This window comes from Thermomyces lanuginosus, assembly GCF_041956635.1.
Source record: "Thermomyces lanuginosus strain ATCC 200065 unplaced genomic scaffold VTN49scaffold_40, whole genome shotgun sequence".
Lineage (NCBI taxonomy): Eukaryota > Fungi > Ascomycota > Eurotiomycetes > Eurotiales > Trichocomaceae > Thermomyces > Thermomyces lanuginosus.
Genome location: NW_027192374.1, coordinates 472,149 through 493,309, shown reverse-complemented (window position 1 = coordinate 493,309; position 21,161 = coordinate 472,149). Strand labels below are relative to the sequence as shown.

Sequence of the window (21,161 nt, the reverse complement as noted above, 5' to 3'; positions counted from 1 at the left end):
ATTAATCCCTTGACCCTAGTTGGCCATGGCCTAGGCATGCGGCTGATAAACTAGCATCAGCGGAAAAGAACCATGGATGGAAGAGCGGGTGGTTTGCGGGCCTGTCGGGATCGCCCCTTCGGTTGAAATGTTTGCAACAATCTGGTCGGCAGAGCCGCGCCTTCGCTTCGATCATGCATTGGCGCTTCCTTACCCATCTCGCATTGGGCGGCTCTGCTCCGTCATCAGGCAGAGCGGGGGTTCTGGCTGCATTGGTTTGGCGTGCCGCCGAACGCGTTGGTTTGGCGCCATCGGACGGAACAACGGTATTCCGGTCATGATCAGCGAGCAGTGCGCTATCCCTTTTTTTTCCTTCCCTCGCCGTGAAAATCGGGGCGTCAATGGCCAATCTTCGAGCAAAACTCTTCGAGATGTCAAGGATTCAATGACGATCGCTACAGAAACCCTAGACGGACACGGACCAACTCACCGAAAGCAGAAAGGCATCATCGTTCTTGGAATATGGTCACGTGAGAGGTGGGACAGACTAAACGATTTATGGCTTAGTTAGTCGTTAGTCGTGGCTAGTCCAAATTCTGAGGCTGCGATTTCACGTGGAAATGGGGGTTGTGGCTGGGCAGGCGTTGCCGACCGCCTGAAAGGCTGAAAGAGCCTCAAACCAGGCTCGACCGCTGCCCGAGGCATCAACTGTCGTAAGTCTGCCATTACACTTGCCTCGTCCTCCATAGCATAGGGTCGTAACCGTTGATCCTAAACTCCATTCACAACAGCCACCAATTGTTCACTCTGAACCTCTACTGTATGAATCAGTTGCTGTGAACCTATCGCAGGTTACAATCGTTCCATTCATCGTTTGCAATCAAGATACATGCACACAACAATTGAACATCAAACAAAATCCGAAGCAACATTAACCATGCTATGCTCATATCCCATTATCTCCTGCTCCGTCCAATGCAATCACCGTCAGCATGCAACATCATACATTGTCATTCATCATCGTCATCAGCAGCAGCATCATCATCATCAACACCATCAAATTATCAAGTCAAATCATGCAACATGCAGCATGCAACATCATAACCATAGATGAGACATCAAATGACAAAGGAAATGGCAAACGAGAGGAGTAGATGAAAGAAATCTTGAAAAATGAAAAATCATAAAACGGAGAAAAAAAGAAAAGAAAAGAAAACGAAAGAAAAGAAAGATCAAGGAAAAAGTATGGAAGGAATGTAGGGATTTCGAATCACCGATCAACAGTGAGTAGAGATCATCGCTTCGTCAAGCACACTTGAGTGTGCGGAGAGACTATTGCTCCTGAGCAACCTCAGCTCCGATGAGTGGCGAGCCACCAGCACCGCCTTCGCTGGCCCGGCGAGCCAGTTCTGATCTCCTGGCGAGGACAGCCGGGGAATCGGAGTAGAGGACGGTGCCTGGAGCATAGACGCACGGGTGCATCTTCTCCTTGTCGTCCGCAAAATCTTCATGTGCCGCCTCACGGTAGATACGCGGGAACGTGCGCAGGAGGACATGACGAGCAGAGTCTCCGGTGCGGGTCGCGCCAGTTGGGCTGGGGCTGCGACCGCCAAACTCCTCCCACTCGTCGTTGTTGACGCCGTCTGCACCCGGGGCAGGGAAAGTAGCCAGGACGAGCTCCCGTTCCACACGCGCGTGTCGCCAGGTCTCGGCAGCCAACTTGACGATGCGTCGCACGCCATTCAGCAGAGAGTCCAATTGCCTGGGGTCGGCGAAGTGCTTGATGTGGTCCACGATTTCTTCCACGATCACCGCGGCCACAACATTGATGGATTGCTTGGCGTCGGAGGTCGTGTACGCCGCCTTGAGCGTCTGTTGACGCCAGAAGGCCTCGCGACGGACAGATTTGCGCCGAATATCCATAGACAGGACCTGGAAGAACGTGTCTGCCTTGTCGTACCGACGACCCAAAGTGAAAAGGAACGGCTGGAAGATGCGGTAGGTGAGCGTCTTGGAAACCACGTGCTGAACGTACGCGGACCGCAACTCGCGCGAAGCTGGAGTGTTGTCGAGGAAGGATGGCATTTCCGGAGGAATCTTCTCGAGGATGTCCTTTGGAGGATCGATAGGCAGGTAGGCGAAATGCTCTCGCGACAGCTGGGTGATCAAGCGGGAGAGCTGACCAAAAGCATCCAAGCTAGAAGGGACGAATTAGAGATATATTCCTTTTCCGTTGCTGGGTTCATGCAAACGGCAAAAAAACCAAAGGAAACAAACAACCAAAAGAAAACAGCAAAAGGAACGACAGTGCAATGCATCACTCGGGGAGCGTGATGACACCGGAGATACTTACAAGAACTGATCTCCCTTGGACGTCTTGAGATCCGTTGCCTCACCAAGACTCTGAAGGGTCTTGCGGAGCCTCTCCCGGTCGTTCTCCATGTTGTCGATGGTCCGCCGCATCTCGTCAATGGCACTCTGCAATTGCTTCTCGCGTGCAAGGTCCTCGCGCTCCAGAGACTCCTTCTCCCGTTCAAGCGCCAGCAGTTCCTCGGACTTCTCGGCAAGCTGGTCCTCCAGGGACCTGCGTTCCGTCTGCCAGCTTCGCTCCTTCTCCTCGAACTCGGCCAGGAGGTTCTTGACGCGTTCCTCGTGCTCCTTATTCGCCGCGGCCATGGCCTCTTCATGAGAGGTGCGGAGGGCATCCAGTTCGCCCTTGTAGGTCTCATGCAGACGGCTGACTTCCTCCGCATGGCTGCGGTTCGCTTCCTCAAGCTTCCGCTGCTCCTCCTCGAGCGCGGCTTGTTTAGCAGCCAGTTCGTTTTGCGTAGACTCCAGCTCACTCTGCTTGTTCGCCAGTTCAGTCGTCCTCTGCTCCAACTCGGCCTTGGTGGACTCAAGCTCAGACTCCTTCTCCTGGAGCTTCTCGACCGTTGACGCGAGTTCCGTCTTTGTAGAATCCAGCTCAGATTTCGTGGACTCCAACTCATTCTTTGTCGACTCCAGTTCGTCCTTCGTCGCTTGAAGTTCTTCGATCTTCGCCGCAAGCTCCGACTGCGTCGACTCCAGTTGGGACCGCGTGGACTCGAGGTCGTTCCTGGTGGACTCGAGATCATTCTTCGTTGACTCGAGTTCGGCCTGCGTCGCGTCGAGTTCTTCGATCTTTTTCGCCAACTCAGCCTTCTTGGTCTCCAACTCTTCCTTGGTGGATTCCAACTCGGTCTTCGTGGATTGCAGCTCAGTCTTTGTCGACTCCAGCTCGGCCATGGTGGACTCCAGTTCGCGTTTGAGGGACTCCAGCTCGTTCTTCGTAGACTCCAGCTCGGCCCTGGTGGATTCCAACTCAGATTTCGTAGACTCCAATTCTCCCTTGGTGGACTCCAGGTTAGCCTGCGTTTCCTTGAGTTCCTCGATCTTGGCTTCAAGCTCTTTCTGCGTCGACTCCAGTTCCGCCTTGGTGGATTCCAGCTCGGCTTGCGTGGCCTCCAGCTGCCTGGTCTTCTCCGCCAGTTCCGCCTGCTTGGCTTCGACTTCCGCCCGGGTGGACACCAGTTCCGCCTGCTTCTCCTCCAGCTCGCGGTCTCGAGAGGCGATATCGGCCTTGGCGGTCTCCAGCTCCGCCAGCTTCTCGTCGAGCTCGGCCTGCTTTTCTTTCATGGCAACTTCGTGGGCCGTCTTGAGAGCAGCCTCAGCTTCCTCCATACGGCGCTTCTCTTCCTCGAAGGACTGCCTCATCGACTCCTGCTGGGCAAGCAATTCGTTCTCGCGAGCCTCGTACCTCTCATTGGCGGCCTTTTCGTCCTCGGCCCGAATCTCCTCGAAAAGATTCGTGAGCTCCTCTTTCTGCGCGGCGAGTTCCGCACGTTCATGCTCTCGCTGCTGTTCCATCTCACGGGCATGGTTCTCTTCGAGCTCGCGGATTGCGGTCTTGAGGTTCTCGATCTCCGCCTCGAGCTGGGATTTAGCCTGCAGCAGGTCATCCTTGTCGCGCTGGGTCGATGCTAGCGTCTCCTCGGTATCCTTGAGCTTTTCCTGGAGATTACCGAGCTCCAGTCTCAGCTGGTTAATGTTGGACTTGAGCTTCGAGGTCTCCGCGGCTGTCTCCTTGGCAGCCTTCCGCATCTGCTCCTGCAGCGCGTCGATGTAGAAGTCCTTGTGCGTGAGGGCTTGCTCATACTGCGCTTCGGCCTCTCGCGCCTCGGCCTCCCGGGCCTTGAGTTTGTTTTGGACTTCCTTGTAGCTGTGCAGCAGGCGAGTGAGGTCCGGCATGACTTTCTCGATCCGACTAAGCAGGTGAACCGGGTCATGGCTGTTCTCGTCAAATATTCCGTTACCGTTCTCGTGGGGCTGGGCATGAGCAACGGCGTGGTGATGACCATGGCCGTTGGTCATCATGCCGTGACCATGGCCATTGCGAGTGGCGTAGGGATTTCTGGTCGCGTGAGCCAAGGCTGCGCGCTTGCCGTGGTGGTAGGCGTAGGGCGATTCCATCGAACCCATCGGTGAGTGATGCGCCATGGCGGGTGAATGGAACGGGGAATAGGTGGTTCCCGGCAGCGGCATGCTTGCCGATGGTACCATTGGGGCCGCACTTGGCATTCCCATCGTGTAAGGATTGTACGGCACCATCGGGGGACTGGCGTAGCGATACGCGGGCGACGGCTGTGCACCAATCGCCGGGGAACTGTGATGGGACGAAGTCCGCCGGTGTCCGTTTTGCGGTTGAGAGTCGTTTTGGGGTTGAGGATCAGGGTGAGATTCAAATCGCGGCGGTGGTGTGCGTGGTGAGGGGACCGATCGAGCGTCTTTAAAGCTGTTTGCGACGGAGGAAGGTGAGTCGGGTCTCGGTGGTGCGGCCGCAGTCTCCTCGGAGTGATGCGACCGGCTATCACCGTTTTCGACGCCGTTTTCGACGGGTTGAGCAGGTGTAGCAGGAGGGAAAGAAGAGGGAGAGAAAGGTGAAGGATCGGCAGGGGGTTGTGTCTGATCAGGCTCTTCGGTCAGGACATCATGAGGCGTAGGCTCCGCAGCAGGTGCTGGCTCATCCGCAGGTGTTGGTTCTGCGGCAGGTGCTGATTCGGGTGCTGGTTCTGCCGGTTCATCGGCAGGCATGTCAGCCTCAGCAGCTTGATTTGCGAGGGCAGAGACATCGTCGAGCGCCTTCTCAATCTCTTCGAAGACATTGGCGGGTTTCTCCTGTGGCTCACCCTCGATGGGGTTCTCGTTGGCAGGTAGTGCTGTCTCGGGAGCTTGCTCGACTGGTTCGGCTGGATCGACTGGATCGACTGGCTCGACTGGTTCGGCGGGTTTGACTGGCTCCGCGGATTCGACTGGCTCGACAGGTTGGACTGGTTCGACTGGTTCGACTGGCTCTAGCAATGCTTCAACGGCGGCAGGCTTCTCGGTAGTTTCATCTGCGCCCTTGTCCTCGTCCTCCACGTATGGCTGACGCGAAGGCTGCAGCGGCTCCTCTGCGGTATCCTGCCTAGTGGACTCTTGTGCCGTCATGTCGTCCACTGGGACTTCCGTAGAGGGTTCAGGGTCCTGCTGCGTTGGTTCTTGCTGATACTCGCGTGGCTCCTCGTGGGCCGTTTCCTCATGTGGAGGTTCGGGTGTCGTTTCGGGTGCTTGCTCGACTGCAGATTCAGGTTCCGGTGCAGGCTCAAACGCAGGCTCAGGTGTGGGTTCGAGTGCGGGTTCAGGTGCAGGAGGTTGTTGTTCTTCTCGTTGTTGTTGTTCCTCTTGTTGTTGTTGTGGTTGTTGTTCTTGTTCTTGTTGTTGTTGTTGTGTCGATTCTTCGTTCGTTGTCGGGACCTCCTCTGAAGTAGCAGCGGGCTGGGACAGCGAATGGTCCTGCGCCAAATCAATCGCTGTAGTCTCCGGTGGTGTATTACCCGCATCAGCGGGAACAGGCGGTTGTGTCGTGTCGCCAACCATATGCGACTCCTCCGTCGGCGAGACTGGGGTCGACTGCTGTCGTTGACTCTCTGCCGGGGCAGCAGAGGCCTTTTGACCTTTCTTCTTGCCCCCCTTTCCCTTGTCGTTCTTGTTTTTCTTGCCTCCTTTTGGCGCCATGGTGTTGGGCGAAGAGGGATTGAGGACGACTGATTGGGCAACAGTGTAATTCCAATGAGGAGAGCTTGTTGATGTCTAGCCCTATTCTCGGTTGCCTTCCAGGCTGTGATGAAATTGCGTATGCATCCAAATCACTCGAGGGCAGTGAGGGGGGGTGTCACAGACTCAGATCGAATTTGCTGTGGCAACAATCATCTGCCAGATATGCAAATGGTGTATTGGTCTTCGCAACGATAGGACGTCGGGAGCAGCAGCCCAAGTCGGTCCGATCCTTGAATTTTGCCCGATGTAGTAGGGTAATCGATTCCCAATGCGATGCCGGTCAGCCAGGGTCCGAGTAAGCAAGGAGCTTCAATAGTAAAGAACGGAAAACAAAAAAGAAACAAAGAATCCGATTGATTCGACTCGTTCGCTCTATCCGAGAGAATAAAAATGCAGCGGGCGAAAGATGCACAAATAGATATCATACACGACGACAGCGCGAAAACAAGGAATTAAGCACGTCGCCGATTTGGGTAATGAATCGCACGAGGACACTGCACGACGGCGAAAGATGGATGGTACACTGAGGAACGGAGAGAGCAAAAATATAATAAATCACCCAATGTCGCGCCTCCTTGAAAATGTCTTGCACTGTCACACACCAGCCACAGCTTTTTCCCTCATAGCCTTTTTTTCAGTTCGCTAGGATGCTCCCACGTCAGTAAACACAAACATAGAAAATCGGAAAACGGGGACGATCAAGCGGGCGTCAGAATCCAGCGCGCATGAAAATGCCGACGAATAAGAAAGTAATGCGTTCAGGCTTTCCTATTCTTCGTTTAGTGAGGCTGCAGGGGCTACTTCAAGCCTCTCAAGATGAGGCATCATGAAAACGGCCATTGGGTAGCAACCGGCTTTGACTTGTCGGAGGGGATCGCCGAAGGGGATCCCCATGGGTCCCATTTCACACTCTGCAGCGCGGTCACGAGAGCCCCGTTCACTGTCGAGTTGACTCAATTCCGTCACCGCGAAAAAGATGTCACACAATGCCTAGGCAACGGAATTGGCCAGTGGTGTAATCGGGGTGGCTAGAGAGAAAGCCATCATGGTGGATCTTCCCGTCGGGCCGGCGCGTGCGAACAGACGTTGAGATGGACACTTGGCGCGGACAACACAGCAGCGGGCCCGCCATTGCCGGATCTCTGCCCAAGAGGCCCATTCTTCTGCGTTTTCTGCGAAGAGCGGAGCCCTTAACTTTAGTCAGTCAGCTGGACGTGATTTGCCAGAAATTCCAGAGGCTGATTTCTCTCTCGTAAGACGCGTGTTGGAAGCCTGATCCTTCAGAGTTCAGGAGGTGTGGAAACAGACGCTGGGCAGCCCGCTTGCAGCATCCTGCAGGCTGATGGTCTGACCTGGCCAGTTTGGGTTCGAGACAATCAAAGCTCATCACGCTCAAGCTTCCGCGGAATGATGTCCGTGCGAGGACTACCTCCATACTCCGTTAGCCTACAGAGAGTCGTTCTAGGGTTCCAGATTTCCGACAATCGTAAAGGCACGAAATGTTTGCCAATTCCGATGATACAAGTCACGTGATCTACTCAACGCTTGGCGAATCGGCGACGATGGCGGGCACCAAAGTTCACCAGCACGACCGATCTCTGCCATTCTCTGCCCATTGAGACCCCTCGTCACCATGTTTGTCGCCCGGCGATCCGCGGCCCCGTTGAGGCGGCTGCTCCAGCAGCAGCCCCGGCGCAGCGCCTCGCATTCCGCACATCATCATGCGGAGCCGGTGAATGAGTCCTTTGGCGTGAGTCCCCTTGTCATTGCTTCCGGATTATCCAGCTACTAGCTCTGTGACATCTACACTGCGTGGAAAGCATGTAGAACGGGTCAATGCTGATTCTGCATGTCTAGCCAAGCTTCTATATCGCCGTTTCGACTGTCGCTGTGGGATACGCTCTCTACCGCATCAGTCAATCGCCTGGCGAGTCATTCGTTACCCGCCTCATCAACAAGTACTGGCCCGACCAGAAGGCGTTTGAGGAGCGCAATGCTCTGCATACCGCCATGCTGGAGAAGGCCGCGGTGGACCGGCACTTGTTCTACGGTGCGCCAGCCCGGGATTATGTCGAGTTGAAGGATCCAGAGTACGTTTTTTTCTCCTTCCCTCCGACCGAGGCAGGAAGAGATAAGGGTCGGTGGCTGACATGCAATGGGCAGGCTCTTCAACGGTGGCTCGCCGTACAATGTCCCTGCGGGATCTCGAGCCGATGTTTCCGCCGTCGCCGCGTACTACCACAAGAGGAACCAGCAAATCGAGGAGCAGCGGGTAGCGCGCATGAAGGATGGCAAGGTTGTTTCCATCTACGATTAGACTGTTTTGCTTGTACATATGGAACGCATTACTTTGAGTGGGTCGAATGGAAGGATTCCAGTGGCACATCTGCTCTTTTCTTTTTGTCTCACCGTCATGAATTCGCCAAGGCGATCCCTGGCGTGTTGGTCTTGATCTGTACCTGCAGGATCGTCCTGCCGACACCATCTGCACTAGTCTCCGTGACTGATTTAGCGTCCACGTCCTCATTGGGGTTTTTCCGTTGATGCAGAACATGCAGGAACTCATCGACACCGCCGCCAACCCCGAAATAGACCTTCTTTGCCGCGATCAGCGCGTGGCTGCGTGGCCAACGCAGGAACTCCAACAACGTATCCGAGAAGGCAACCAACGAATCCGGCGAATACACTGTCTCACTAGCAAGAACCAATGTGCGTCCAGAGCCGGCTTGGCTCTGTCCAGGCACGCCGCGTGACGCCAACTCGACAAATGAGGCTGACCATGCGCCGGATATTAGATCAATGGTGATCCCAGCGTCAGCGAGATCTGCTGTAAAAGCCTCCAGCAGTGATGCGTCGATGTCGAGTTCCCCTTCCAGTGCTGGCCCTTCACCTCCCCCCTCCTCGCTGTTGTCTTGATGGGGCTGGGTATCCTCAATGGCTCTGTTGAGCCACCACGTAAGAATGAAGTTTGGAACTGTCACCATGCGCAGGACTACGTCGTTATAATCCGCCAACACGAACCGTGTCCGTCGCCTCGTTTTCCGCGTATGCTTGTCCTGGAGAAGCCGCGCAAAGAGAGCTAACGAGGGCATCGCGCTCCCGCATCCGAGTTCGATGATCTGATCAACGCATTCTTCCTCACCCTCTTCTCCCTTTCCTTCATTATCGACCGTCTTCCACAAAGCTCCAGCACCCTCCTCCTCCTTGAGCAGAAACGAAGCAAGATACACCGCACATTCCCATGTTTTGAAACCGCCTTCATATACACGCGGTGTTAAGTCACCTTTCTCTAACCCAGAGATCAGCGTCTCGTTTCGTATCCTTTTCGTTCCAGGTGCCGTGGCAGGATCGTTGCAAGCCGCACGACTTTGTTCGTCATCCTCATCGTCATCTTCAGCCATGAGCTGCGCGCGAATATCGAAAACCTCTCGTCGTCCCAGGTAAAATTTCCCCTCGGCACCATCCTTTGACCTTTTTATGGGCAGCGTCAACGTGTTGTACGAGATCTGCGAGGGAAGGATACTCGTCTGATAAAAGCACCGGTCAGTCCAGGCCATCGGACAGAAAAAATTAGCATACGATATAATTACCCATTCATCTAGCCGATGCAAAGTAGCAGGGATGAGATCTATCGTCGCAGCTTCACCCTGCCTGGTATGTTTGAGATCGGGCTGTTGTTGCTCAGGAGTTTGATCAATGTCCATGTCAGTATCGATGTCGTCCCCATCGAACCCGAAACTGAATGTGGAAGCCATTATGTTCGGTGTTTTCTACGGCTTTAGTGTTTGTGTCCTGTGATTTCTATGTTCAATCGCGCAGGCTTTTCATGAAGCGTCGTGGATCGCGGGGAAATTTTTTGTTGCTGATCGGGTTGATAAGATCGCGGCTTATCGCATTCTAGAGTTGTTAGGCCAGTTGGCACTTGGCATCTATGACGCGCTAGAAACAAGGCGGCCGAAGCCATACCCTAGTTTCGCAGACATTCCTGTGGGACTTGCCTGTCATCTGGAGGATTGCGTTTGATGAAAATGTACCAATAGTCAGACCAGCTCATCATCAATTCAAGCCCAGGCATTATTAACCTGTCATCAAATCTAGCATCAAAGGTTTGCAACATCTATCGTACAGGAAAAAAAAAAATATTAATGGTTAGCATGGTTAGCTGTTCCGTTCACACCAACCGCAGCCTCCAACGCTTGCAAAACATCCGCCTTTAGATCCTCGGCATCCTCAATACCACAGCTCAGCCGGACCAGATCATCATAGACGCCCGCCGCCTCGCGCTGCTCCTTGGGGATGCCTGCGTGAGTCATACTCGACGGCACCTCGCACAGACTCTCGATTCCGCCAAGACTCTCCGCCAGGACGAAGATCTTGGTCTTTTGGCAGAACCGCTCGGCAGCGGCATGCCCGCCCTTGATGCGGAAGCTCAGCATCCCGCCACCCATGCCGTCTCGGTGCTGCTTGAGGGCGATGTGGCGCTGCGGGTGTGAGTCAAGGCCCGGGTAGTTGACGGACTTGACCAGTGGAGAGGCTTCCAGCGCCTTGGCCACCGCAGTTGCATTTCGGGTGGCTTCGCGGGCGCGGAGATGCAGGGTCTTCAGACCGCGGTGGGCCAGCCAGCAGTCAAATGGAGATGGAACCGCGCCAATAGCATTCTGCAAAAAGCTGAGGCGCTCTTTGAGTTCCGGGGAGTTAAAGGCGGCAACGCCCATCAAGACATCCTATATGAATCCGTTAGCAATTCCTTCGCCCAGCCACCAAAAATCGTAGCACTCACCGAATGTCCGTTGATGTACTTGGTCACCGAATGCATCACAATATCGGCGCCATGATCCAGCGGGTTCTGAATGTACGGGCTCAGGAATGTGTTGTCCACGACGACCTGAATCCCGTGTCGGTGCGCAACAGTAGCCACCTTGCGAATGTCCACCAGCCCCAGGGTGGGGTTCGAGGGACTCTCAATCCAGATCAGCTTTGTGTCATTGGGACGGATGAGCCCCTCGATATCGACCTCAATTGCCGGTGTGAAGGTGACGTGGACCCCGTGTGCAGCGGCCACCTTGGTAAAGTAGCGGTGTGTCCCACCGTAGACATCTGACACAGAGATAACATGGGACCCAGCCGCAAGGGACTGCAGAATCGTCGCCGTCGTCGCGGAGCCGGACGAGAAAGCGAGGGCATATCTCGCATGCTCTAGCGCGGCGACAGCCTCCTCAAACCGTTCTCTGGAAAAGCGGTGATTGTTAGCTGTTGCCACTGCGGAATTACCCCTGGCGGGGCTGCAATTGTCTTCTTACCGGTTGGGATTCCCGCTGCGCGTGTATTCATACTGCCCAATGGGTTTTCCGACGCCTCTTTGCGCGAATGTTGTTGACAGTGTGATCTGCACGCAATTTCCTGTCAGCTCAAATTATGCCTCCCCCCCCCAGAAAACTGATAAAACACCAACATACCGGCTCAATCACTGCACCTGTTGTCGGATCAGGATCAGCACCCGCATGAACGGCCCTTGTTCCGAACTGATGCTGCGGGGAAGGTGGCCGGGTAGGAGTCTCGATGGGCTGTTTTTCTTCTGATAACTGCGTCATGTCTGCCTCTTGTATATGGACGACGGAGAGGAAAAACAGCGAAAGCCCGTGTTATAGGAAAGATTGTCGGTGACAATGCCTACGGAGAATCAATATTCGAGATAAGAACGCTGAAATTTGGAACTAATGGACCAGCAAGGGACGGGTTGTAAATATTTTTTTACTTTCCTCGGAGGATTTGTCAGAATACGAACGTCTCGAGGCTTCCACCGCCGAGAGATCGGACAAAGGCCCCTTGACGTAAGTTAAAAAAAGCTTCCATGCCAAAATACAGTAGGATTTATCAGATCGAGCCCCCTGATGATTAACAATGAATCTAATCTTGCATGTTCGTTCCTCATCCGCGCACGTCATCCGCGCCGTTGATTAAACCATCGGAATGTGGCCTGAATGGCTGTTGGTTGAGTGCCCTGATTGGTGACCAACCCTCCATCGGATGATCGACCGGAATTGCTTATATAATCATACGGAGTTCGGAATCCAGGGCGAGGAGGGTGCTCGTACGTCATTCTTCCGATTCTAAGCGCTTGATCCGGGTGTTACATCGGCTATCTCTCTGTGCATAATTTTAGATGGCCGCATTAAGTTTCTCATTGTTGCTGTGTTGGACGTTTTCAAGCATCCTCGAAGCATATTAGTAGTTTTCATCGCATTGAACATTATCAAGGATTCTGGAGGCTTTTGAGCAATGCCGACGGCCATGTATCAGTGTCATGACCAATGTAATTGAGCGCACGAAGTCGAGGCATGAATGGCGTGCTGTGACGCGGGATCGATTTGGCTGCAACCTCAAGGCTCATTGACTTGGGGGATTGACCATGCATCGTATTCGTGCGGTCCAGTGACGCCTGTGATTAACTTCGCTTTGGATCGTCATTGAAGCTGTACCTCTCAGGCGTTACACATGCCACTTCGAAGCACGCCTAAAAGGTACAAGTTACTGCCACCAAACAACTGGCCCTAGTCCAGCCATCATCATGGAACCCTGTAAAGGCTGCTGTCAGTAGTCATTGTCCACGAAATCGCAGGCAGAAGCATCTGAGGAAGATACGGGCAAAAGAAGGTACACACCTGAATCGAATATGGAGGTTTCCGTTCAGACACTGTCACCGTATCAGGGTGATCAGGCCCCGTGGGAATTTGATCGTGCCACTCCTCTGCCTCGACTCGAAATCTTACAATCTCTCCAATATCGAAGTAAAAAGTGTTGCCGTCGTTCTCCCATATCCAGACTTGATCCGCTACGTCACTATGGGATCCTCTTTAGCGATCGATTCTTTGGAATGTCACATCACACTTACAATCTTGATCCCGGAAACAGAAGATCCGGCGGAACAAAAATGTCATTGAAGAATTCAAGCCCGACTGCAGCACGATAATGTTAGTGCCACGAGAGGAACGAAAACTGGCGCAAATGGAAGACGAACTTCTCAATCCCTGCTCTGTTGAGCCAGTGATTTTACCCATGATGATTTCTCCCTTGAAGGGTCGAAAGACAATGAGCCGGAACTTGACTAAGGAGCCGTCAATACTTCTGCATAAGGGCGTATCTAGAGATCTGAAAACCAGTACCATTGACATTAACGAGGCCATTACCATGGCCAATGAGCCCATCGGACGACTCTAACAAGTCGTAAAAGCCGATACATAGGCCGATCTTTTGAATTACCTGGGGGAGCCATGTCAGCTACAGTGGATAGCTTTTTGATGAGTTGCGCACTAACTTTGTTGGCATATTTCTCATTGATGTTATCTTCAATCGCTACCGCGCTAAGTTTGGAAAAGTCCTCTGGCGAGATCTGCACAAGATCTGATATTGTGGTCTGGCCAAGTCAATGGACGAGTTTGATAGACACAGTAATGCTGGGAAACTAACAAGGATGAACATGGCTGGTGATTATCGTGATATCACAGTTAGATGTCCTGAGAAGAACATGCCATGACACTTGAACACAGCACTGCAGGTTGGTGCACCCGATCTTATCAACCTTTGAACATTTCAACCAGATTCATCCAGCCTCGAAACTAGCAGCCAATCATCGACTCGTGATTTTCCAAATCCTATCACGTGACTTCAGTAGCTAAGCTTTTCCGCATCGGAACGGAACAACTTTGGATTTTCTGGAAGAAGCTCTGTGCTCCGATGAAGATATTCAAAGAGCTCAGACCGACAGTTGAAGACCCCGGCCACTGTCGCGACCAGCGAGATCAACGCTGGCCATTATGAAGACATAATTTCCAACCAGCTACCCCAAACGATGACATCCCGGGGTTTTTCGTTTCCTCCGCCTCCTCCGCCTCCGCCGCAACAACCGCAGCAGCAGCAGCAGTCGAATCCTGGCTATGGAAACTACAATAATGTACACCCTTCCCATGGTGGAAGAGGTGCTGGAGGCCCCAGGGGCCGTGGCCGAGGCGGTGGACACCGTGGCCGCGGTGGAAAATTCCCCCAGTTGAATCAAGGAAGCTACGGAGCGGGAGGATATTCAGCGGCGCCTACAGTATCGGGCGGATTGGGGTATTATTCTGCACCATATCAGCAGCAACAACAGCAGGGCTATTCAATGCCTGGTCAGCAATACCCGAACATGCCTAGCTCGTACCCTGCATATTCCCATCCTATATACGACGTCGGGTATGGCTCCTCGTCACAGACCGGCCAAAATCAGATGGGCTCCCATATGCCAAACGGTATATCAGGAATGGGTGCGCCTATGCAATGGAATTATGCAGGTCCCGCCGCAGGGAACTACTATGGTTCGGCACACGATGCGCCAAATCACTCATCTCGGGGTGGTTTCAACGGGGGAAGCAATTTTGCCGGACAGAAACGTCCTCCACCAACGGCTGAAAAGCCCAAATCCACAGTCCCTCGAACACCTGCACCAGCTCCAGTTCCTAGTTTTGGCGCCTCACTTCCACTTCCTCCCAAGCCTCCAACACCGGCAGACGGTCCTGCATTACCAAAGAAGAAAAAGCGGAAATACAACCAGCTTGGCTTGACACCAAAAACAGAAGAGCACGAGTCGAGTGAGGAGGATGGCGATGCCGACGAGGAGTCACGACTAGCTGCCAAGTGCGGCAAGACCGAGGTCATACAATTTAGCTTCAACGGGAAGGTTTCGACGTTGCAATCGCCAGCGGACATCGCGAACTGGATTGCAGAACGAAAGAAGCGGTACCCGACCAAGGCCCGAATAGAAGAGAAGAAACGATTGGAAGCAGAAAAAGCCAAGGAAGCAGAGGAGGCCCGGAAAAAGAAGCAGCAGGAGCGAGAGGCGGCACGTCACGAGACGAAAGAATCTCAAGGAGAAGCAAATCCTAACTCGAAGGACCCCATTAATGCGGCAATGAAAGCCAAACGCAAGGCAGAGAAGTTGCGAAAGAAGTTACTGAAAGAGGAAAGAAAATTGGCCAAGGCCGAAGCTGACGCTGAGCGGGCCGGCCTACTGACAAAGGACCGACAGAAGGGTGACTCCGTGGCAAACGAAGTCGAATCAGCAGAAGGAAAGGCCGCCGCCGAGATCAATAACGGGGCACCCGCTGCATCTGCCGCGATGCCAAGGTCCTCGCCGGTCGATGGGGATACCGATGATGAAACATCATCGAGCGGATCGGACTCGTCGTCCGACACGTCGGACACTAGCAGTGAGGAGAGCGACTCGGATTCCGCACCAGAAGAGTTGACATCTCGACGAACTCAACCGGAGCGCGTTCCGCCTCCTTCCCGCGAAGCTCGACGAAAAAAGCCCTGTCATCAGTTTGCGCGGAGAGGCAAATGTTCTCGCGGGGACCGATGTCCCTATTCTCACGAGCCTGGCGCGCAGGTTCCTAAGCCGGGTGCATCGAAGGCGCGCCCTAGGCGGAGTCTTTATCAGATGGTAGGGATCCTGCTTGAGACTTTCTGTTTTCATATGCTGACTGTGAGGAGCTTGTGGCCCAAGAGATTGAGGCTCAAGACCGCCAGGTAATGCAGGCCATTGCCTGGCTGGGGTCTCACGGCTTCTTGGATGAGCCGGAGGAATCAACACGTCATGAATGACCACGATTAGTATAGGGTAGTTCAGCTGGGTAATTGCTGTCCTGAAGCAACTCCAGCGTGTATATTAGAGAATTAGACGCCAAACAAAGGCTGGTAACTATGGACTCCAATCTACGGAGTAGACAGGGCCATAGCTCGAAACTGGCCTCAGACCTGTCTAATAATCTCTGGGACAGGAATATGTAAGTCATCTCTAGTCTGAGGATCGCCCTGTAAGCGCAGCCGCGCAACGATGACGCCGTCAATGCGGTTCATAACTAAAATCCCGCGACTAGTCAGGGGCGAGGCCTCGTCATCAAACAGGCCAAACCGTAAGGCGTAGGGCTATTTATATATTGATTCGTTTGATTTTTGCCATCGACCAGTGGCGTACGGTCTAGGCCCACCACCCTTGTACCCTCGAGTTGGAAGAGAGAAAGAACATTAGTATTAGAACTTTAGCCAGAAACTTCGGATTTCTGTGAACGAGGACACGATATGAGCTCTGAGAGTACCTAGATGGAGAGGTCGGTTTTTGCAAGCCAGTTGACAGCATGAGCGAGCCCAAATTGCGCCCCAGGGTGACTCCGGCTCGGCAACTCCGAAGGTTGGCTACATAAGAGTCACATGATTGTGCCCATTTGTACAATTGCGAATTCCTATTGGTTATTCTCAGACGCAGGAACCACGCTGATTTGTGCGGGACTCAGGGGTGACCAGGAACCATGCCCAAAGGGGCATAATCCAAACGAAACAAGGCCAAGAGGCAAAGTCGAGTCAATTCTCTAAGGTTCTGAACCTAGTTATGGAGTTCAAATCGGGCTCTTTTCTGCTGAGTCCGACACTCCGTCAAAAGGCATGAAGACGCACGAGGGGCACCAGAATGGCGGGCTGCAGAATGCATAAAAAAAAAAAAAAAGCAAATGCGAGCTGGACAAAAGCCTCCGTCGAACCAATAATGTCGCAGGGCAAGCGACGATAACTTAATGCAGGGAAATGCACGGACCCTTATCTCCGGCAGCCTCTTGAAGATTTGAGGCCAATAAGCCTAAGGAATGAAGATCGCTCTGGGCGAAGCGTAACCCTCGAATCAATTTCGGCTAGACCACTCCGCCGGGAGGCCAATCGCCAGCTTTTGCCCTAGGGGAATGGCATTCCTCCCCGGCAGTCTGTAAAGCAAAACCCTCGATTCCCCCGGGTCTTCTGACCTCTCTTTCTCCCTTAACCTTTTTTCTTTTTCTGCTTCGCCACTGTGAACCAAGTCCTTGTACCCAACCTTGTCACTCCTTTTGTCATTCGGACTCGGTCCGCAGTTGTTCTGTTTCTTCAACACCCGCCTCCGTGGTTATTCTCTCCTTAACCGCCAAAAAACACTACGGATTATTCTACTACTTTGTAATTATTCTTGACCGTTGTCGAGAGTCGCTCTTTGCGCCGTCGCCCATCTCATTCTTCCATTACCATGCGCTTCTTGATCTTCTTCCTGGGCCTTCTCGCTGCCCTTGTGGCTGCGGTGGAGAATCCCTTCACCACGCCCGAGGGTGGCTACCAAGTCGAAGTTGGCAAGACGATCACGCTCGATTGGCTTCCCACGACTGAAGGCAAGGTCACCATCATGCTGCAATGGGGCAAGGTTACCGAACCGGAGGACGGCATTGTCGTTGCCAGTAAGTCGCGCAGTCCATAGATTCGCGACATCGTGTCTTTTACTAAATGCTCTCCTGCAGGCGGCATCGACAACACCGGCAGCACCACCTGGAAAGTCCCGGACGACATCCCCTCTGGTGTCGGCAAGTTCTTCTTCCGCATCTACCCCACCGACAACCCCGAACTGTCCAACTACTCGCCTCGCTTCGACATCCAGGGTCTGTCGGAGACGACCACCGAGACCTCGTCCACGACGCCAACTCCGACCAAGACCAAGACCCAGACCAGCTCTACTCCGTCCAGCACGACCCTGGTGAAGACGACGACCTCGGCACCGGCCAGTTCCACTGCCGCTTCTAGCACTACGACCTCTTCGTCCGAGACTTCCACGTCCACCACCTCGTCGACCTCGACGTCCACTTCTACGTCGACCAGTGTTCCCAACACTCTCGGCGAGGATGCTGCGGGTTCGCTGCACATCCCGGTGGCCTTGGCGGGTGTCATGGCTGCCGTGGCTCTGCTGTAAATAAGACTCACAACGTTCTCGGACTCGTGACGTCAAGAGATGTTTTGCTTCCTTTCGCATGGTTCCCTTTCCGCCTTCGATTCGTACATATATTTGTTACTTCACCACGATGTACGTTCAGCTTGTACATAGCTTGATGTACATTTTGTTTTTTTTGTTTATGGGATTCCATGGTCAACAGCCCGGTCGTGCAGGCTCTCTTGGACGTGCTACAAGAGAAAATCCGATGACATCATGATCTAGGCAAGCTTTTTGATACATAACCAAATCTGGAGAATCTGGAGAAGTCCCCCCCAGAGGATCGACAGTGGGTAGAGCGGGATGGCTGCCGTGACAGCAGTGATTTAAAACGACAGTTTGGAGCTTGAGTATCTGAGACCCGGCCAATCACATTAGTTCCCGAGTCCGTATTTGCGTGTTGACTTGCATCATCGGAGATCGATCTGATCTGTATGTTCGTATTAACTTGCATTTTTTTTTCTCGGCATGTCCCGATGAACCCATTGATCGTCAGTTTGTACAAGGATCAGTAGGCCTTGGAATTGATTTCAAATCGGCCGGGGTTGAAGTTAAAAAGATGAAAAATGCAAGCAGGGAGTGCTCGTATTTCGTACTTCAGTACGACGCGAGTTCTCAGCAAGGATGGGATCTTCTAAGCCTCCATTCAAAATTTTTTTTTTTTTTCAGTCACTGAATGCCCATTCCTCCCGTTCATTCCTCTATTCTTAGTAACTGATCGCGGAGCTTTAGCTGGAAGGCTCGGTTGGATTCACTCGGCGCACAAATATTGAATTCACTCGGAGTTGAGTACTGAGGGTACTGCGCTCATCTAACGAATCTCCTCTTAAACGAAGGTACGCTAAGTTCATCATCTGGAGTTGTACTGAATTTATCCACTCCAATTTCCCTAGTTGGGAAAGTAAGTACTTACTTGGGTACTGCAATTATCAGTATGGTTTCTAAGAACGGTAGGCACCTCCTCCGCAAACCCAGCCCTAACTGCGACGATGCAGAAAGATCATGACCACTTCGAGCTCAGCCCAATTTATTATTATGAGAGATTCAACACAGAATAATACTGTAACATATGAGGCGAACGGTTAAACTGAGCTCTAATGCTCCATCGCACGCCAATTCCGTTAATCGAAGTACTTGTTGCGGCGGGAGCATCCATAACATTGATCGCCTCAATCCTACTTCCATCTGGCGCATCAAATTCATCCTCCTTATCCTTTGACTATCGACATGTTTAGCTCGCAGAATACTGAGTCCGTTAAGAGGAGAGTGAAAATCGTCGAATTCGACGAGTCTTCTCAGCTGCCGTCCAACAGGGCCACTTTATCAAAGTCGAGGATAATGCCAGGTTTGTGTGCAACGGCGAGGATGGTGTGTATGCTGAAACGTTCGTGAATGGCGCGTTTCGTTATTTTGTCTGTTTCTGTCGGCGCTGGTTATTTTACTAGTATTTTGGGGGTCTGATATTGGCCATAGGAGATAAACAGATGATGAGCAATGCACTGAGCTTGGGGAAGTCAACCTGCGTGTAGAGTAAGAGACTATAACCGATCAACTCTATAGAGATAGAGAGAGAGCTGTTCTACGTATGACATGAATGCGCCTCATTTGTCCTTTCGTTCTCGCGCATCCACGATGAAGGCAAGCACATGGTAATCACGCCCACCTTGTAAGGTACCACAGTGAGTAGTCTCCTTCGCATGAATGTCCATTTACTGCCCGCGCCCCCGGCCACCCGGTACTAATACTGTACTTGTAGTGTAGAAGCAAAGCCATACGCCGGCCATTTTCGTGTCTCCGATCTGACTGTCTGGGTGCTATTTGCTTCGCTAACATTTTCTTTCTAGACCTATAGCGTCCTATTCTGATTCATCTCGAACACGATCAGGAGGAAGTTCATGACAATCGGCCTGAGAATACTTGGCCAAAATTAGAATTGATTGTATGTATTAGATTGACTTGGCGTGATTTCGGGGATCTTTGTTCATACAAGTAATGGCACCTTCCGTACTTTGTTCTGATTGCCATAATTTGCAGGATGCTAGCTACAGTACACGCTCCATTTCAGTAGATTACTGCAATCTAAACACAACCCTACTTGTACTGACAAGTGAATGTCCGAGATAGCACAGCATAGATTCTAAACTAGCCGAGAGAACAGATATAAACAATAGTTAACTATTACAACAATGGATTCCCACCCTCCCATTAATATCGCCGTGTCAACCCACTTTGCGATAAACACCCCCCTCCAAGCATTTCGATATACGAAACCCTTGATGGGGGGCACTTACCTGGTATCCCACATTCACCTATCCTCCCCGGGGAACTGCCCTTATTGCAGGCCCCAAGAAAAACACTGAACACGAACCCTACCTGGAAGTTAGAGTTGTAACTTTTTTTTTTTTTTTTCAAATGAGAAGACAAGGAATGAAAAGAAAAGAGAGAAAAGAATAAAAAGAAGAAGAAGAAGAAAGACACTAAGGCTTCCCATCGACACCGATGCGTAATCTTCCCTGGCGGCATCGTTTCCCCCGAATCATGCCTGCAGATGACACGGCGTGGAAATCGGAAGATGGCCGACAACGCTCAAAGGCGCGCGCTTTCCTTTTCGTGCTGTCGAATCTTCCATCGACCAACATTCCAAGCCCGAGCCACTTCGACAACATCGGGGTCTCCAACCTGAGGGAAGAGGAAAGGCGCAGCTCAGAGCGCGCGATCCTGCTCTAGACAATCGGGTTGCGGACAGCGCACGTTACGCGCAGCCCCGGAATCTACCCAGAAAGAAGCACGCCCTTGAAAGACATGCTTATTTCCGTATATCCAGCAGCTAACGTGATAGGTGCGGACGATTTCCGAAAATTCGACGCGCTTTGTCGTTTTCTCCTTGGCATCTTTCGCAGGGCTGGCCAGGATGCTTCTTGGCGGCGGCGACGGCGACACGCGGCTCGGTTCGGGGGAAAGGGGGACCTTGCCGCGAACACGGGGACGGAAGGGAAGACGAGGGAGCCGCGGGAAGCAAATCGGGCACGCTGGGTTGGTGCCGTTCATGCAGCGCGTTCCTGGACTACTGACTTGAAGCCATGGCCGCACTCGGTTCTCTCGAGCCTTACGGCGCTCGACCAGGACGTCGGCCGGGGGAGGAGATGTCGGAAGGGGGGAAGACAAAGGAGAACGGGACGGAGAAGAAGAAACATGAGAACGAGGGACAGGTGAACGGGGAGAACTCGACATCGAAAGGTTCTCAACCCACGGCCGCACCCGA

The 21,161-nt window shown here is 52.8% G+C and overlaps 9 protein-coding genes across 9 annotated transcripts; 4 read left to right on the top strand and 5 right to left on the bottom strand.

The window, feature by feature from the left end:
• Positions 1-868: 868 nt before the first annotated feature.
• Positions 869-1,093, top strand: VTN49DRAFT_6144 (uncharacterized protein; the record flags this gene model as incomplete). The annotated part of the gene is made up of 1 exon (XM_069414280.1): positions 869-1,093. One exon carries the CDS (start codon positions 869-871, stop codon positions 1,091-1,093), a length of 225 nt encoding a protein of 74 aa, XP_069265542.1.
• A 218-nt stretch (positions 1,094-1,311) lies between these two features.
• On the bottom strand, positions 1,312-6,054 carry VTN49DRAFT_6143 (uncharacterized protein; the record flags this gene model as incomplete). The annotated part of the gene is made up of 2 exons (XM_069414279.1): positions 1,312-2,176; positions 2,333-6,054. 2 exons carry the CDS (start codon positions 6,052-6,054, stop codon positions 1,312-1,314), a joined length of 4,587 nt encoding a protein of 1,528 aa, XP_069265541.1.
• Positions 6,055-7,729: 1,675 nt separating this feature from the next.
• VTN49DRAFT_6142 (uncharacterized protein) lies at positions 7,730-8,413 on the top strand (the record flags this gene model as incomplete). Its single annotated transcript, XM_069414278.1, has 3 exons — positions 7,730-7,846; positions 7,954-8,186; positions 8,260-8,413. 3 exons carry the CDS (start codon positions 7,730-7,732, stop codon positions 8,411-8,413), a joined length of 504 nt encoding a protein of 167 aa, XP_069265540.1.
• A 94-nt stretch (positions 8,414-8,507) lies between these two features.
• VTN49DRAFT_6141 (uncharacterized protein) lies at positions 8,508-9,851 on the bottom strand (the record flags this gene model as incomplete). Its single annotated transcript, XM_069414277.1, has 2 exons — positions 8,508-9,623; positions 9,687-9,851. 2 exons carry the CDS (start codon positions 9,849-9,851, stop codon positions 8,508-8,510), a joined length of 1,281 nt encoding a protein of 426 aa, XP_069265539.1.
• A 387-nt stretch (positions 9,852-10,238) lies between these two features.
• On the bottom strand, positions 10,239-11,687 carry VTN49DRAFT_6140 (uncharacterized protein; the record flags this gene model as incomplete). Its single annotated transcript, XM_069414276.1, has 4 exons — positions 10,239-10,820; positions 10,877-11,324; positions 11,397-11,482; positions 11,553-11,687. The coding sequence occupies 4 exons, from the start codon at positions 11,685-11,687 to the stop codon at positions 10,239-10,241; spliced, it is 1,251 nt and encodes a 416-aa protein (XP_069265538.1).
• A 937-nt stretch (positions 11,688-12,624) lies between these two features.
• On the bottom strand, positions 12,625-13,575 carry VTN49DRAFT_6139 (uncharacterized protein; the record flags this gene model as incomplete). The annotated part of the gene is made up of 7 exons (XM_069414274.1): positions 12,625-12,672; positions 12,759-12,936; positions 12,989-13,052; positions 13,115-13,201; positions 13,260-13,356; positions 13,412-13,510; positions 13,564-13,575. The coding sequence occupies 7 exons, from the start codon at positions 13,573-13,575 to the stop codon at positions 12,625-12,627; spliced, it is 585 nt and encodes a 194-aa protein (XP_069265537.1).
• Positions 13,576-13,945: 370 nt separating this feature from the next.
• On the top strand, positions 13,946-15,729 carry VTN49DRAFT_6138 (uncharacterized protein; the record flags this gene model as incomplete). The annotated part of the gene is made up of 2 exons (XM_069414273.1): positions 13,946-15,568; positions 15,619-15,729. The coding sequence occupies 2 exons, from the start codon at positions 13,946-13,948 to the stop codon at positions 15,727-15,729; spliced, it is 1,734 nt and encodes a 577-aa protein (XP_069265536.1).
• A 1,441-nt stretch (positions 15,730-17,170) lies between these two features.
• Positions 17,171-17,881, top strand: VTN49DRAFT_6137 (uncharacterized protein; the record flags this gene model as incomplete). Its single annotated transcript, XM_069414272.1, has 2 exons — positions 17,171-17,375; positions 17,436-17,881. The coding sequence occupies 2 exons, from the start codon at positions 17,171-17,173 to the stop codon at positions 17,879-17,881; spliced, it is 651 nt and encodes a 216-aa protein (XP_069265535.1).
• Positions 17,882-20,602: 2,721 nt separating this feature from the next.
• On the bottom strand, positions 20,603-21,130 carry VTN49DRAFT_6136 (uncharacterized protein; the record flags this gene model as incomplete). Its single annotated transcript, XM_069414271.1, has 1 exon — positions 20,603-21,130. The coding sequence occupies one exon, from the start codon at positions 21,128-21,130 to the stop codon at positions 20,603-20,605; it is 528 nt and encodes a 175-aa protein (XP_069265534.1).
• Positions 21,131-21,161: the final 31 nt, after the last annotated feature.